Source organism: Dipodomys ordii, unplaced genomic scaffold (assembly GCF_000151885.1).
Source record: "Dipodomys ordii isolate 6190 unplaced genomic scaffold, Dord_2.0 Scaffold201, whole genome shotgun sequence".
NCBI lineage: Eukaryota > Metazoa > Chordata > Mammalia > Rodentia > Heteromyidae > Dipodomys > Dipodomys ordii.
The window spans coordinates 1097321-1114735 of NW_012267417.1; the positions used below are offsets into that span (position 1 = coordinate 1097321).

The window sequence follows — 17415 nt, forward strand, 5'->3', positions numbered from 1 at the left end:
CACACACACACACACACACACACACACACACACACACACACACACACACACACACACTCTAAACTCAGAAGATCTTTAAAAAGGAAAAGAAATCTCTTTTGTAGGATAGAGATCTTATTGAAGTACTTATCTTCCATCCTCTGTAATGATGGTGAATCAATGATTTGGCATTTGTTGAGGACTTGACAGACCTTTTCAGGGGATAAGAAAGAAACACCATCTTCCAATGGGCCTGTCAGAGTGAAGACTGATCACCAGCTGGCTGATGGGAACTTGAATAAGATTCTGAGAATGCAGGAATGTGGGAGGGGAGGGGGGAGGCTCCTGTGAGCCTCATATGTCAAGGTTAGGGTAGGAGTAGAAAATTCTCAAAAGTTCGTTCTCTTGTGAAAGTGGATAGCCATATATCATCTGCTAGTAAAGGAATATCTAATATCTCTCCTTAAAGTGAATTTGAGAACATTATCATATTTTTTCCTCACTCACAGTTGAAGAAAAATAGTTTAAAAGATGAAGAGTTTAAAAAGGCTACTTATCTTGAGAAGTTCCAACATTTACAGTCTTTTTTAAGAGAAGGAAGTTCTTCAAAGAAGTCTACTGTTGATCCTTTAATGTCAGAATTTGGTTAACACCCATGAGAAAGGTTATCAAAACCTTTCTCCTGTTTCTGATTTAGTTTTAAGAAATTCTTTCCTTCAGAGGGACACAACAGGTAAAAATCCAACTTAGATGAGAAGCTGGGAGGCTAGGATCCCAGCTGGGAAATGGCTTTCTAGGGAGAGGCCTTGGTTTCCACTGATAATGGAATCCTTTATATTGAATTGAAACGCCCTTCCTTCCCATCTGATTGGAGGATGTTTAAGCTTCTGCTAAGAAAAGTAAAAAGTACATTTGGCTTGGAAGAAGGGATTAAAGATGGGAAAGTGGGAATGAGGCGCTATATTCCTTCCATACCATTCCTGAGACCTCCAGGCCAGGGAGGAGTCTCCAGAGTAAAGAAGGGTGGGGAAGGAAATCTGGCCCAGACAAGAAGGACTGTGCAAGGGGGAAAAAAAAAAATTGAAGTGAAGGAAGGTGAACAGGCTCCCTCCTCCCCCCTCCAACCCAGCTGGCTCCTTTTATGCATTCCTTCAAGCCCTCAACAGACTTTTATATTTGCATAAATGGGCCTTGGCTAGGCTTCCACTTTGGGACAAAGTAGCCGTGGGTCACCCCAGTACTGGAAATTTTTTCTTCTTCAACAGTCTTGCTGGGATTTTAGTCATCTCCTTATGGAATCTAAGTGGCCTCAGCAAGGGTCAGACCTTCCAGTCTTGGTAATATGTGCATGGCTGTTACTCTGGTTGGTAGACTTTCCCTAGGAAGCCTCCTCTTTAAGCCTGTTTATAAGACCTGAAGTTACTTCTGTTTTGTTTTAGCCAAAAGGGTGAACTGCTGCCAGCAGTGCGTCTGGAATGTTATTTACTCGGTACATTTCTGTGGCTTTTCTTGTAGCTCTGTACATGCCAGAGCCAGTGCTCATTTACTTAAAAATGTCAGGTTGCACAGTTTGTCTTCTCAACAGGCCACTTTCTCAGTAGGGAGAGGATGTCTCCTGTGCCACTTGGTTCCCTCGAGCGCTTCTTCCTTCCTTCCTTCCTTACTCCTTCCTGCCTTCCTTCCTCCCTCCCTCCTCCCTTCCCTCCCTCCCTTCCTTCTTTTTCTCCCCTTCCTCCCTCCCTTCCAGTCACCTCCCTCCTCTCCTTCCCAGTTCTCCTCTTCCTTCACTTCTCTTCCTTATTTTTCTTTCTCCTCCTCTTTCCTTTTCTTCTCTTTCTTTTTTTTTTTTGAGTTAGTGATCTGTTGGTGCCTGTGGAGTTGCATCCCTTTGTCCTCAGTTCCTTAACTCTATTTTAATTTCTGGAGTTTCTGGTGGACTCTGGAGAGCCTGGCCTAGGCCTTTTCATTTGTGAGCCTGCCCTGTTATTATTTCACACGAACACTGTCTATTTTGGCAAACCTGACTGCCGCAATTGCAGTTGAGCTCTCTGAGCTGAATGGGCAATGTTGTGCAAGGGACACAAAGGTGGGGTTTGCTCTAATGGTAGCTGTGGGGGCGGACAAAAAAAATCTGCAAGCAGTCTTGGCTTGTGTAAAGCTGACATGGTGGCAAACAAATGGCTTTTGAAGAAAGAACTGGTGTGCACAGTTTCTTAGCTTGGAAGGTTTCACAACTGGTTTTCTTTAATTGATAGAGGGAAGATCTTTTTTTTCTTTCCAGATCAAATCTTCATTAGGAAGACTATAACAAGTCCTGGATAAATGCAGAAAGTGGAAACATAGGAGGTATTCTATTTGCCTCTTCTTTTTTCAGGACCTCCCCTCCCTCCTTCCTCCCATTTCATCTCTGCAATTTTAATCATGGTATTTGGAGTTTTAAAACTAGGTATGGAAAATGAGATTAGATAAATCTCCCCAGCTGGTGCCAGCCCTGGGGCTGTTTGCACACCTGGGTGGGTTAACTCCTACCTACACTCTCTCTCTCTCTCTCTCTCATAATTTTGTTATGTCATGTGAATCTGTAAGTACCCAAAGAGTCCACTGAAAACCTTTGTTTTTCAGAGATGCAGCCCTTCTGTGGGTACCTTGGAAACCTTCCCTATCCATAGCACTTGTTAGATTATGAACTCCATAGCCAGCCACAGTGTGAAATAGGAAATTTTTGGTTCCATTCTTCTTGGCTTTTCCTGCCCTTCTGCATGACTTCTCAATTCGTCTGTAAGCTGCTGGGATTTTTGGCTGAACAGGCTTCTTTGATCACTCTCCTGACAGCATGGGCTTCACATTCTCACACCTGCTCTTCTTTTACAGTCCAGATTTCAGCGTAAATGCTTCCATTGCCTTGTAATTTTTTCAGTATAAAACTGTGGTGCAAGTTACTTATTACAGGTAATAGCCACTTGATGACGGAGACAACTGTTGGCAGAAACAGCAAGTTGAACTGCTGCCAGAAACGTAAACTGCCACTTTATTTAGGTCTAAAAGCATCTCAGGAGCAAGTCTATCAGTCATGATCTAGCATGCACAGGATAATAACAGATTCTGTAGGCTAAAAAAGCTGCCACGGATAGCCTTCAGGACAAGCTCTAACAGGGCTCCATGTGTTTTCTCTCCCATTATCCACAGCCCACACATCATCTTCCTCTCCCAGAGCACCTTGACAGGCATGAGCCATCTCTGTGGGACCCGACTCTGCCATGAAATTGCTCATGCCTGGTTTGGCCTCGCTATTGGGGCCAGAGACTGGACGGAGGAGTGGCTGAGTGAAGGATTTGCCACTCACTTAGAAGATGTAATCTGGGCTGAAGCACAGCAGGTAGGTTTAAAGTGACTCTTTAAGTACTTCCCTACCCAGAATCAGGCTCTACTTAAAATCATTTATTCATTCTACAGATCCATACTGAGTGAGTAGAGGGAAGCCCTGTCTGTTGCAGGTTCACAATCTTGAGATCGGAAAGAGGATAAACAAGTGGGTGCCATACTGTGAGGAGAGATGAATCCCACAGAAGGGAGATGTTCTTTTTTTTTACTGAATAGTTTTTATTATTTTAAAGGTGATCTACAGAGGGGTTACTGTTTTGTAAGTCAGGTAATTAGTACATTTCTTTTTGGATAATGTCATTCCTTCCATAGCTCTCTCCCAGTTTTTCTCTCCCATCCCCAGGGTGTGTTCTTTTGGAAGGGGCTTAGAAAAACCCCCAATGGGGACACATTGGAGCAGAGATGAACAAAAGATCATACCCAAGCATGTGGTTGTAGTGATATTAAGTATGAGTGTTTTAAATAATCAGACTAAAATGTAAATCTCTAGTCATAATCTCATATGTTTGCTGGCAAATAATGATTGAAGAATAAAGTCGTTTGTGTTATAGATTAGGGGATGCTATGCGCTTTGGAAAACTGACAATAGGTACTGAGCTTTAACCAATTGGTATAGTTAAGGGAAAGCTCAGTATAGCTTGGACCTCTGGGGTTTTGTTTTGCTTTGTTTTGTTTTTAGGATTCCACCAACCTAGTAAAAGTTTGCTGATTTAAAAAATACTATACAAGCTGGTTGCCAGTGGCTCATGCCTGTAATCATAGCTACTCAGGAGGCTAAGGTCTGATGATCACAGTTCAAAGTCAGCCCAGGCAAGAAAGTCTGTGAGACTCTTACCTCCAAGTAACCACCAAAAAACCAGAAATAGAACTATGACTCAAAGAGGTAGAGCACTTGCCTTGAGCTGAAGAGCTCAGCGTCAGTACCCAGGTCCAGAGTTCAAGCCCCATGACCACCACCAAGAACAACAGAAAGACATACAGATCAGTGATTATGAATGTAGCTCAGTACTAGACCATGTGTCTAGCATATAGAAAGCCATAGGTCTCACGCCTGTAATCCTAGCTACTCAGGAGGCTGAGATCTGAGGATTGCAGCTCAAAGCCAGCCCAGCAGGAAAGTCCATGAAACTCTTTTTTTTTAAAATTTATTTTATTTTATTTGTGAACATACTGTACAAAGGGGTTACAATTACATGGGCAGGATAATGCGTACATTTCTTACCAAGCATTGCAGCCTCCTCCTTTTATCCTTCAAGTCCATGAAACTCTTTATCTCCAATAAACCACCAGAAAACCAGAAGTGGCGCTGTAGCTCAAGTGGTAGAGCACTAGCCTTGAGCTGAAGAGCTGAGAGACAGCGCTCAGGCCCAGAGTTCAAGTCCCACAATTGACCAAAAAAAAAGCCATAGGTTCAATCTCTAGCACTAAAAAAGTATACAAAATATGCAAAGATACCCTGAAGCCAGGCCTGTTCAGCACACATCTATGTTCCCACCTCTACCTTAAAGAATTGGCCTAGGATATAACCACTCTTTTCTGCTTTCTTAATTCCTAATATTTAGGTCATTTCATTTCTGTATCACCTCTGTTCTTCCCACACTGGGCTACTTGACATTTTCTGAGGTTCCCAAGTTTATATGTACCTATCTTGTTAAGATGGATCTTCCTGTTGCAATACTTATTATATTCTGCTTGCTAGCTTGAGGCTCCTCTGAATAACCCAGACTACCCCATGCGCTGTTCTGTCCTTTAAAGCTTGAACTCCCATAGTATGTTCTGCTTGCCTCTTTTTTTTGTTATTTTTTTCTTCTACCATATGCTTTTCTTATCCTCGTAACTTTGACTATGCCCCTTTTCAAAGCAGGAATGTGTTTTACTCACCTTTCTGTCCTCTTCACATCATGCCTTTGGAACTAGCTGAGTGCACAGCTATGTCCTCTGCCCAGAGAGGCTACCTGGTAGACATAGGAAAAGAGGCTGGGTTCTGAGTTGGACCATATTATCCCAGCTCTGCTGCTCACAAGTTTTCTGAGTTCAGGTAGAATATGCAGCCTCCTGAAGCCTTAGTTTCCCTATTGTAGGTTGGATGTAAAAGACTCAGGTGCAGCACAAGTGGTTCATACCTGTAATCCTTCTTACTCAGGAGGCTAAGGTCTAAGGATTGAGGTTCAAAGCCAGCCCAGCCAGCAGCTGTGACATTCTTATCTCCCATTAAACACCAAAAGCTGGAAGTGTGGCTATAGCCCAGGTGGTAGAGTGTAAGCCTTGAGCAAAAAAAGTTCAGGGACTGTGCTCACTCCTTGATGAAGACTGATGAAGAAGAAGAAGAAAGAAGAAGAAGAAGGAGAAGGAGAAGAAGAAGGAGAAAGAGAAAGAGAAGAAAAAGGAGGAGGAGGAGGAAGAGGAGGAGGAGGAGGAAGAGGAGAAGGAGGAGGGAGAGGGGGAGGAGGGGGAGGAGAAAGAAGAAGAGCAGAAGGAGAAGGAGGAAGTGGGGGGAGGAGGGGGAAGAGGAGATGATGACAATATTACAAGGTGAATGGAGCAATGTGTGAATGAGCTTAACACATTCCAGACATGTGGAGAGTATGCAAGAAACACCTGTTCTTCTCCTCTTTGTATTTCCCACCACCTTGCATCTATACAGTCAGCAAGGTTTTGATATAAATGTTGCTACTGCAACTCCTATGAGCACTGGGACTGCACTTCTGTTCTGAGACAATCATATTGGTGCTGTCCTGTGAATCTGTCAGCTCATTTCAGACAACTGATGATCTTGGTCTTTGTCTCCTACATCCTCGGAAGAGAATCCCTCCTTCACCCCCTGCCTTGCATGCACTTCTAGACAGTTACTGCTCAGTCTAAATGCTTAGATGCTGCAGCTGCCCTGAGTCTGACTGTACATACTGATACAGTCTCCCTGGGCTGAAATCCCATGGCACTGTTTGTTTTCTGTATCTAATTCTGTGCTCAATCTTTAGGGATAAAAAGCTGAGGATAAGAAAAGCCCTCAATAGAAAGAAGAAAAGGTATTAGGAAAGGGAAGAAAGCACCAGTAATGTGTGAGTTCAGAGGTGGAAAAGGCCATGTCTGAGTGCATGCAGAAAGCCTTTGGGGAGGAAGTTACCTCTGAAGGGCTTCTAGGGAAAGCAAGAACTGAGTCCTCTCCAGCCTTCTTTCTCCTTAACACAGTTGGGCTTCAGCTCAGTATATCACTCTGCAAATGAGAACATGAACATCCCTCAGGCAAAGTGGCCCTTCTAGAATCCAGCATATCCATTACTCTGATCCCATCCTTTAAGGGAGAGACTTAGCTGGGCAAGTAGCTGATGAATGCCCATATCATACCTTCTGAACAGGAAAGGAGGAACACTTTGTGTGGGCCTAGATAGTACTGCCACCTGGTCTGCAATGGCTCCACAAAGGAAGAGGGTGTGACAATGCACTGGTACCAATGACTGGTCACTTTACTGCCCTGTGGACTGGGCACAGCAGCCCTAAGCATCAGAAGGCCTGGAAAGAAGGGGAGTATGAAATCACTGAAAGGAACTGGAAGCTGTATTCCATTCCCAGGAGCATTCCACAGGGAGGTGTTGAGTTAGAAGGTTGAACTATGTAACTTCTGTTGACCTGGATAAAGTCCACACTCCTTCATAGGTCCATTGATCTACATGGGCTTCCTTAATCAAATACCAGATGGGTGGCTTCAATAACAGACATATATTCTCACAGTTCTAGAGGCTAGCTGGAAGTCCAATATCAAATTGCAACAGGATTGGCAATTGCTGTGGCCTGTCTTCCTAACATGTCAGTGGTCTCCTTCTTGCTTTATGCTACCATGGCCTCCACACTTGAGGAGAGGAAGCAATAGACAGTCAGCAAGGTTTCTGTTTCTGTTTCAGGGTTTCTGGCACTAGTCCTGGGGTTTGAACTCAGGGCCTGGGTGCTTTTGTGAGCTTTTGTGCTCAAAGCTAGTATTCTACCACTTGAGACACTGCTCTACATCAGCTTTTTAATTGGAGATAAGAGTCTCACAGACGTTCCTGTTCAGGCTGGCTTTGAACTATGATCCTCAGACCTCGGCCTCCTGAGTAGCTAGAATTACAGACATGAGCCTCCAGCACCTAGCTCTCTTCTTTTTATAAATCATAATCCTATAAGACCATGGCCTCCCTCCTAATGCCTCCTTGAACCTTAACCATCTTCTTAAAAGTTTTTGTCCCCAAATTCAATCACATGGACATTAGTTCTTCAGCTTGTGTGAGGTAGGGGATATTTGGGTCTGTAACAACAGACATCGCATAAAGTCTGCTGATCATCAGACCTCTGCCAGCCTCTCAGCACCTCCCAGCCTTAATAGTCAGCGCTCAGCATCACCACATCCCTCTCCATTCACTAAGGCCCCAGAGTCTTGTAAATGATTTCTTATGTCCTGCAGTCCCTGTACCATAGCTGATATCTGTCTTCCTTGATGAGACCATTTCCACAGGAAAGCCTCTGACACATGCTAGTTGGAAAGAGGACCCTTCCCTTAACGCTACTTTCACCCTGATATTCATGTCCTTTACCTGTTCTCCCCACCCTCAACTCTTCATGGTAGAGGTCCTGTCCATAATGTCTCCAGGACCTAGCATACATTCAGAAAATATCTATAAGTCTTTAGGAGCTTTTGATTTTCAGAAATGCCTGTAGAGCCTACACATCTTCTCTCCACAGTAGGTATTCAGCAGCCCTCCCTTGCAGAGATCACAGCCATGTGGCCTTGAGAGCACATCCATGTGATGGCCTTCCCTGGCCCTAAATTAAGTCCAGGCAGTATACTCCCTCTCCCCCCTCACCCCCCCCCCCGTTATATGCAAACAGAACCATCTGGGTTACATTAGCAGGCTCCACTGTAAACAGTCCTTAACAAAATTGAGGGTTGGTAAAAATAGGAGGTAAATAGAGGGGCCTTCTCCTCCCTGGGCAGAAATACAAAGCAGGAGAAGAAAGCTGGATGGAACCAAAGTGGAAATGGCCCCTAGGGAGTGTCCCCTTCTCTCTAGGCCAGGTGGATGTCCAGGGAGTAGGTTCCAAGACTGAGGAACCCTCCCAAACAGGCAGGTTTGGCTCCACCTACCAGCACTAGAGAGAGCTGGAATGCTCATATTGGATTTCTCCCGAATAGCTTAGAAGTTCCTGTGGCCTTTGCTTTTCTGACAGAGGGGAACGGGAAAGCAGGGGGACTGTCTTACACAGGGGAGCAGGCCCAGTTGTCCCCACTGAAACAAAATAGACCATTCCATGGGGTAGGCCTGATCAACACAATGACTCGGTTTTGTACACTATGTTTATTTGTCTGTGGCCCAACCAGCTGTCCCACCATGAGGCCCATGAGCATCAAGAGCTGAGGGCTTGCTTGCGCTGGCATCGCCTCCAGGATGAGCTGCAGAACTCTTCTGAGGAGATGCAGGTGTTAAGGTAAGGTCTCCTCATGCTTCTGTTACCTTCTCTGGCTCTGCCTCCCCTCCTTTCCTTCACAATCTATCCAGGCTGTCTGATTAAATCGGCTGTTTCCTTTTTAAATCAGATCAGGCTGGAGTTACTCATCCTCCCAGGGATGTGACTGTTATTTTTTAAGTCTTTCAGGGTGTGGGTTTTTTATTTGCCTTCTGACATTTTCCTGGTGTCTCTATTGAAGGAAGGAAAAAAAAAAAAAACCTAGCATGAGGCCATTTCCGGGACTAAAATTCTTCGTTTGAAGTTCTAATAGTCACTTTATGTGGCGGCTGCTGATGCAGAAAAGGTTGGGGTTTGGCAGCCTGGCAGACAGTAACCCCTTAAAGCCAAAGAAGGGAAATAATTCTGTAGGAAAATATTGATTGCTAAGTGTTTAGTAGTAACAGATGTGCCTGTCAATGGGGCCCCTTGTTTCAGATGTGGCCCAGCAGGAAGCTGCCTCTGCCTTCCCCAGTGCAGTAGGAGGATTCCACTCCCAACTCCTGAGTTTTGTGCTTAGAATGTGGCTTGTGGCACTTGCTGGATTGCTTCTTGCCATTCCCCTCTTCCCGCTCCCCCCGCCACACACACCTCCCCAACCAGCCTCTGCTCTGTGAAATTTTCCTTCACTACACTAGTTGTTTATTTGAAGCCTTGTGCCTAGACCCCAGGAGCACAGAGGTTACTATGGCAACAGAAGCTTCTATCCAGCCCCTCTTGAGTAGAGTCAAGTATTTGGAATCTGTATTCATAAGGATGCCAAGAGCATGCCATCCAGGAATTGCCCCCTTCTCCTTGCACTGTTTTAGATCACTCCCCACTAAAGTCAGTTTGTGTCCCTCCCTTTCTACCCTTGGCCCGAGGCCTGCTTTGAACATTCTGCAATTTTAACTTGTTTTTAAATAAGCACCTCCACCCCTCTGGCCTAGCAGAAACTTACCAAGCTGGCTGCACCCCAGGGAGCGATGCTGGCTGGCGCTTTTGTGCAGTGCTGCACACTTCCCACGGAAGTTCCCTAGGCTTGCACACTAACCATGGCCTCCCAAGCTGACTCATCCATTGTTTAGGAGAGGCAGCTGGAGCTGCTGCTAAGTGCAGCAGACTGGAGCTAGGAAACCTGTGATCCACCCCAGAGCCATGAGCCTGCATCTGTCCCCTCACCTAACCAGCCAGGACCCCCCTACCCCTAGCCAATGTGGACAAGGTTCCTGCTTTCCACAGAGCTTCCACTTAGTGGGGATATTGTTGCATGCACTGACTAGTCACAGGTGATGAGCATGCAGTAGCAGGGATTGAACTCAGGGCCTCATGGAGGTTAGGCAAGTATTCTACCTCTTGAGCCACCCACCCAATCCTTTTGCTTATTTATTTGTTTTGCTTTTTTTTGTTTGTTTGTTGTGTTCCTAACTTTGCCTAAGCTGGCCTCAAATGCAGAATTTTTCTGCCTCCTGCAAAGATGGCATTTACAGGTGTGTGCTACTATGCCTGGCTTGGTTGGTGATTTCTGAACTAATTGTAAGGTTTCAAGACTGAGCTGAACACATGCTCAGCCTGGCAGCGTGAGGAACACAAAAGCCTGGAGACAGGAAAGCTTTGAAATGCTTTGAGGACAGAAAGAATGGCAGGGCAAGGTAGGCAAGCAGGAGCCTTACTCCAAATTCTATAGAGGCATCATGGGGTCTTCAGTGTGGAAGGAGCATAATCTGTAGTGTGTGACAATGCTGTTGTGTGGCTGGATGGAATGGGCTGCAAGCAGCAGATAGAAAACAGAGAGTAGAATTAGAGTGCTGCAGTGGTCCATGTCTTGGGGCAGTAGATCTATTGGGCATGTGTTTTGATGGTACAACTGGCAGATCTTTGTTGAATTGAAAGTACAAAAGAGGATACTGAGGTTATCCAGAATGTGGTGTGTTTGTGTGTGTGTGTGTGGTGTGTACTAGGGCTTGAACTCAGGAGTAGAGTGCTGGCCCTGAACTTTTTCATTCAAGGCTGGCTCTTGACCACTTGTGCCACACCTCCATCTCTGACCTTTTGGCGATTGAAGACAAGAGTCTCATGGACATTCCTGCATAGGCTGGATTTGACAGTGTGAGCCACTAAGTACTTGAGTTTGTTGGTACCTTTTATTGAAATGATAAAGACTGAGAACTGTCTTTAGAGGGGGGGGGGAACCCAAAAGTTCCAGTTTTGTATGTGCTAAGTGTTAGGAACATGGAGGAGAATGGAAAAGGAATAGACCAGACTTGATTGTCAACAAGCTAGGACTGTTTATTGCCTGTGAGGGGAACAGACCTTCCCGTGGGTTTGGATTTTGGGACCGGGTTATATGGGTCTTAACAGGAAACAAAGGAATAAATCAGGCTATAATTACTGGGGGCGGGGGGAGCACCAGATACTTTCAGTTAAGTGCAAAATGGAATGTCTCACCTGGAGTGAGTGACTGGGACTTTCAGCCAGGCCTAGGTTGGTATAACCTGCCTGTGGACAGGCATGTGACCAGGCCTGTTTGTGTTCTTGGTGTCTTGCTTGACCCTAGGGAATAAGATGGGAGTCAATCCTTCATATTTCATCTTTAGATACATAAAAAATTGGGCCGAGACAGGAGAGGCAAGTCCTTCACTAAGTGTAAGATGTCAAATAAATTTCCAAAATTGTGAACTTAATGGGTGTGAAAAGTAGGAGCCATTCAATCTGTATAAAACTTAAAATGCAAATCACTATTGAGAAAAACAAGCAAGAAGTCGGAAGGAAGACAATCAGTGTGTGGTAATCTCTGTGTGTAGAAAACCACACAAATGAGGTCACAGAGAAGAAGGAGGTGAGATGGTAGGAATGGTGTTGGATGTCGCTGAAGACTGAAAATAGTAAGAGAGAAGTGACCTTCAGGTGGGACCATGTGAAAGATGGTGGTGATCTTGACATTCTTGTATTTGTTTTTGGATAGTGGAGAAGAGAGCCAGATCAGGAAGTAGAAGTAATGCGTATGAACTTGGTTGTTCTGACTTGGAAGCATTGCTGGGGAGATCGCAGGTGAAGTTTACTTTCAGGTGTGTGTAGGGGGCTCCAGATACATGCTCAAATGTGAGCCATTCGACTTGTGTACATTCCTCACCTCCCAGATATAATTTATCAAATTAAGAGGTCATCTTCATTTCTGTGTCTTAAGTCCCTCATATTTCTGCTTTTACATGATAATGGTCTTTTGGTAATGGTTAGTGCTATTGTTAATTATTAGTCATTGATGAAAGGCATTCCTAACTCTTTAAGCAAGTTAGAATGCCCCCTGAAAAGTCTATTTACATCCAAGGAGAACCTTGTCTCTGGTTTCATAGAGCTGTGGTCAACCTAAGTTCAAATTCTTTTCCTTTGTGAGTGCAGTTGGGAGAAAGGATACAGTATTTTTAGACCTTTGTAATAGGGGGGCTTACTATGATATTTTTCTTTGTCTTAATATTCAGAAATTGTGTTTGCCTAAATTTAGGCATAAACAATTGCATTTGAAAGACCTATTGCACATCAGCATGGAAAATATTCTTATCAGATGTGCTTACAATGAGAAGGAAATGTTTCTGAATCTGCCTGAAATTATGCAGTCCACATTCGATTAGCTCTTACCCTCTAGAATTCTCCCTTAAATGGGCACAAAGAACCTAGAAATTATTGAGAGAAGAAAACAAAAGAAAAAAAGAAGCAGAGTTGTAAAAATTGGCTCTCCAATTTTATTTTAATATGCAAATGAAACCTCAGAAAGAAGTTCTTTAAAACAATACAGTAATCAGAGATACTATCTTCTTTCTTTTATTTTTTTAAAGATACATCTTGATGGACCAAGAATAATTTAAAGTCTTTATGTGTATGTTGATGGATTGTTCCATTGGTGGCCAACACAATGGTAACTTTAGGTCTTTGTGTATCTTAGTTTCTTGTCTCTGTGACAAAATATCTGATTATAAACAACTTAAAGGAAGAAAAAAATTTGGTTTTGGCTCATGGTTTCGGAGGTCTCAGGCCATGATTGCCCAGCTCTTTTGCTTTGGACCTGAGGTAAGGCATTTCAAGGTGACCAAAGCATGGCAGAATAAATAAGTTCATTTCCTGGTAGACAGCAAAAGAAGCAAAGAGAGACAGGAAGCAGAAAGGGCAAGTTCCAGGTATGACAGTGACCTCCTTCCTATTAGTGGGTCCCACTTCCTAAATCTTATACCACTTCCGAAAATAGCACTACCAGCTGGGGACCAGGCCTCAATACATGGTTGACACTTCATATCTAGACCATAATAATCTTTTCAACATGGTTGGCCAATCCCTCCTTCAAAAATTCTTTCTTCTTTCAGCATCTGTGTGATACAATCTCCTGATTTCCTGCTACCTCACTGACTGGCCCTTCCCCATTTCTCTTGCTGGCAGTTCAGCATCATCACTTAAAATGTCTTGAGGTTCAAAAAGATTGAAAAAATGTGTTCAGCATCATAAAGCTGATAAAGAACAGAACTGGCATTAACCTCAAGGATTCAAAGTATTCTCTTCTCTATACCACATCCTTCTTTTCAAGGAATTCAATTTATTTTAAGTTGTACTAAAAGTTACAGTACTCCAGGTATTCTTGGACTTTGGAAAGACATAGTAACAGATATGGGTTGGACCATCATCCTGATCTTCTAACACATGAAGTCATATGTCTTATTTCAAAAGATACTAGAAAAAAAAGAAAACACAACATTAATATTTGAAGTAGGTTATTAACAAGGTGAGAAGAGAAGGCTGCAACTTTGGTGCTGAGTTATTAACCTCAGTAATTGAGCATATTGTTTTCTGTTTGTGCCTTTTATGCAGCCAGTGTTCAATCATATATCCCATCAAATGTGTCTGATTAACTTTGTTGTTTGATTTGTACCAAAGGCATCTTAGATTAACTTAGCTATCTATGACTTTCATTTGGTTATATTAAAAATAACTTGTTCTTCTTCACCTTTTCAGCCTCTCTGGCTGGGAAGTCTGCAAAGTGACTACAGGCTTCAGAAGTGATTTGCTCAGAGTTGCAAAATGTTATGGGTCACAGTAATGATGCCATGCTTTTATGCATTTATCAATTATTAAAGATGTCTTTCCCATATAAGACCCCAGTGGCTCTCTCTAGACTCTTCCCTCGCCTCTCAACAGCTCCTGGTAGAGAAATATGATCTTCTTGTTCTTTCCTGCTTGTCCTCCATTGCTCAGATCTGTCCTGTTTTCTGTACTGACCCCCACCTACAAACTCTACTTTTGATCACTGTAGCATTGAGGCTCTTGCCAAAGAAGATGCTGAGGTGGTGAAGGCTTCTGAGAGCTCCCTAGCCCCGCCCCCACGCCTCTAATCTCTAGGGTACAGCTGAATTCTGGCAGTGTCTCTAAGTGCTTTCGGTTAGCATTTGCTGACAAGCCCCCCATGGAAGAGCTACAGTGGCAGGGTCAGAAGAAATCTCTGTTGGTTTTTATTGTTTGTGATTTATTATCGCTTCCTCTTTTTTTCCCAATTCATTGTTACAGTCAAGCTCATGCTGAGAAAACGTTAGAATATATCACATTAAGGAGGCGCTGACAGGCACCAGTCTGATGTAGTTCTTTCTCTGAGCTGCTGTCTCCATAGTTGATACAATGCTAGATAAATGTGAACATCTTTTCCTATCTTCCTCATGAATGCCTCACCTTATAGTTGCAAAAACATCACTTCATAACAGAGGGAAACCCCATATATGTAACTCTAACCATGGCTAAAGGAAAGGGCAAGCTACAAATGTTCTGTGAATTTGCATGGTGCCAGAACCCTATGTATCTTGTTTAAAATCATTAAGACGTTGTTCGTAAGTCTTAGTCAGTTCATTAAGAGTCTTATTCTCTTCCATTGCAAGTTTCACCTTGAAAGTTTTTCTCAAATTTTCTATTTCTATTTTTGGAAGCTCATAGCAGTCTTCCAACCCAAGTATGTTGGACACACCCATTTCCAGTGGCACAAGCCAACCTCATGGAAAAGCTGTCCAAAAGCCTGGGGTGCTGTCCATTTCAGAGTTGTAGTCATCAACTACCCCTGTGTCTTCAGGTCTAAGTTCCATAGGGGGCCCAGGAGATCCCATCTCTCCTATCTGCTTAATTCTAGCCTCTCTTGCCTCCAATGTTGATTCCAGACCATTCCATTTCTCTGTTTCTTGCATCCTGCCTACCAGGAAAATTGGGCCATTAGTCATGTTCTCCATTAGGTTCTATGGATACCTCTATACCTATCGTTACCTTGATCTCTCCGCTATTCAAATGCCCATCAATCTTCCTGTTCCAAAGGTGGAGCGAGGATAAATATGCTTAACATGGACAGTAGATTTTACCTGTCTGCTGTGAGGAGGAAGAGGAGGGTGAATATAAAGACCAAGATCAAATGAAGCACCTGTCATTTGGGGCTAGAGACTGAGTGCTGTCCTATTCTGTCAGGGAGAATAGTAGCTCCTTTTGGGGCTGCTACATGCATAACAATAGTGAATCAGCCTAGAAGAGCAGTCCAGAAACCTTAATTTAACCACAGGAGCACCTTTCCTTTATGAGATTATAGTAGGTAGGGTTTGTTGCTTACCTTGAAGGGCAGACAATCTTGTGTGTGTCTGTAACTATTAGGACTTGAACTTGAGGTCTGGGTCTTGTCCTTTAGTTTTTTCCTCAAGGCTAATGCTCTAGCCACTCTTTTACTTCTGGCTTTTTGGTAGTTAATTGAAGATAAAAGTCTCAAAGACTTTCCCACCCACACTGGGCTTTCCTGCCCAGGCTGGTTTCGAGCTGCAATCCTCAGTTCTCAGCTTCCTGAGTAGTTAGGATTACAGGCATGAGCCACAGGTGTGAGCCACCTGCACCCTAATGATGTCTTTAAATTACACTGATCGAAGTCAATTATATCCATATATTTTAATACAGCATTTGTATCTGAATTTAATTGCCTACACTTCATTGATTAATACCATCTTATTTTTAAGTTTAAAGCCTATAGGTTTCAGCCAATTTAAGGGACAATCTGTTGATTCCAGAGGAAAATCATTAGGGGAGGAAAACTCCGGAAGTGAATTACATTGTCATGGCTTCCCTTCAGGCCTCTCATGCTGGTCATCTTCTCTCTTTACCTTCACCTACTCACTGCTGTATATTGAACTTATCTACAGTGGCACAGGTCTAACATACAAACAAGGTAGAAGCCCAGAAACTCCCACTCCTCTCCTCCCTTCCCTTCTCTTCCCTTCCCTTCCTTCTCCTTCTCTTCCCTTCCCTTCCCATTCTTTCACTCTTCTTCTGGGAACCATCCTAACAACTGCTAATTTTACCTACAATACTTCTCTACCCTGAAGACCACTATTTGTGTTTAGAACTTTTTTGATCCTTACTTATATCACTCCAATTGTTTCTTTACCTCTAGTCATTTTGAAGAGAAGGGAAGGGCTCTGGGGTTGATCCTTATGATCCTGTGCATGTTAGACAAATACTCTACCACTGAGCTATATCCCCAATCCTTTTTACCTCTGGGAATGCCATTTTTTCATTGCCACTAAAGAACTCTCCTTAAAACAATGATCCTGCTACGGTCATACTTAAAACAATACCCCAGATTTCCCCCTCACCAACAGGAAAAACTTCAAGCTCCTTGGCGTGCATGCCAAGGCCCTACCCAATGTCACTTCTATGTGCTTTCCTGTACCATCACTTGTAATTCTTTGCTTTACCCTCTGCCAACCCAAATAGGTCACAGACTTTTCTGTGTTAGTCAGCTTTGACTTCCGTAACAAGATACCCAAGACTCAGTGACCTAGACAAGAGAAATTTATTTTCTCATACTTCTAGAGGCTAGAAGTCTCAGCCCAAGATGTTGGCAGGTTTCGTTTCTCCTGAAGCCCCTCTTCCTGGGCCTAGGATGGCCACCTTCCTGCTGTGTCCTCACATGGTTTTTCTTCTATGAGCATCCCTGACGTCTGTCTATATATTCAAATCTCTTCTGAGAAGGACTCTAGTCAGATTAGGACTTACACTGATAACTTTGTTTTAACTTAACCACCCCTCTGAAACACTCCATGCTCAAAATATAGCCTTATTCTGAAGTTCTGGAGGCTCAAGCTTCAATGTCTAAATTATGGAATATACAACCCAACCCATCTGTCCTTCCACCTTCCCTTTTCACCTCCATGTTTTTTTCCCCAAGTTGTCTCTATTTAGAAAATCCTTCCTTTACTGCATCATTATGACTCAGCACAGATGCTACTGCTTTTCAAACAAGTTCAACTCTACCCTAAGAAAAACTAGTATCTTTCCTCAGAACCTCCTAGAGCCTTTGTGTATCTCCATCATTTAATAATCACTTTATTTTAAAAAGCCATGTTCAATAAACAATATTTGATCACTTATGACCTACAACAACAGAAACTTCAATTTCTGTCTCCTGAGCTATCATCATTTGGTACCCAGGAACAGTGTCTTGTTTATATCTGGTACCACAGTGCTTGACAATGAAAGGGTACTTCATAAATGTTGAAAAAAAAAGTTCTATAGATATAAACTCTGTCTCTGAAGCTTTCTGTA

General features: G+C 43.3%; 1 protein-coding gene across 1 annotated transcript in view; it reads left to right on the forward strand.

Annotated features, from left to right (window-relative positions):
• The window catches only part of LOC105999796 (chromosome unknown open reading frame, human C9orf3), a 309886-nt gene that overhangs the window by 150833 nt on the left and 141638 nt on the right, over positions 1-17415 (forward strand). The window contains exons 6-7 of the mRNA XM_013034920.1: positions 3166-3355; positions 8711-8817. Coding sequence (XP_012890374.1) covers positions 3166-3355; positions 8711-8817 — 297 coding nt within the window. The remainder of the gene's footprint in view (positions 1-3165; positions 3356-8710; positions 8818-17415) is intronic.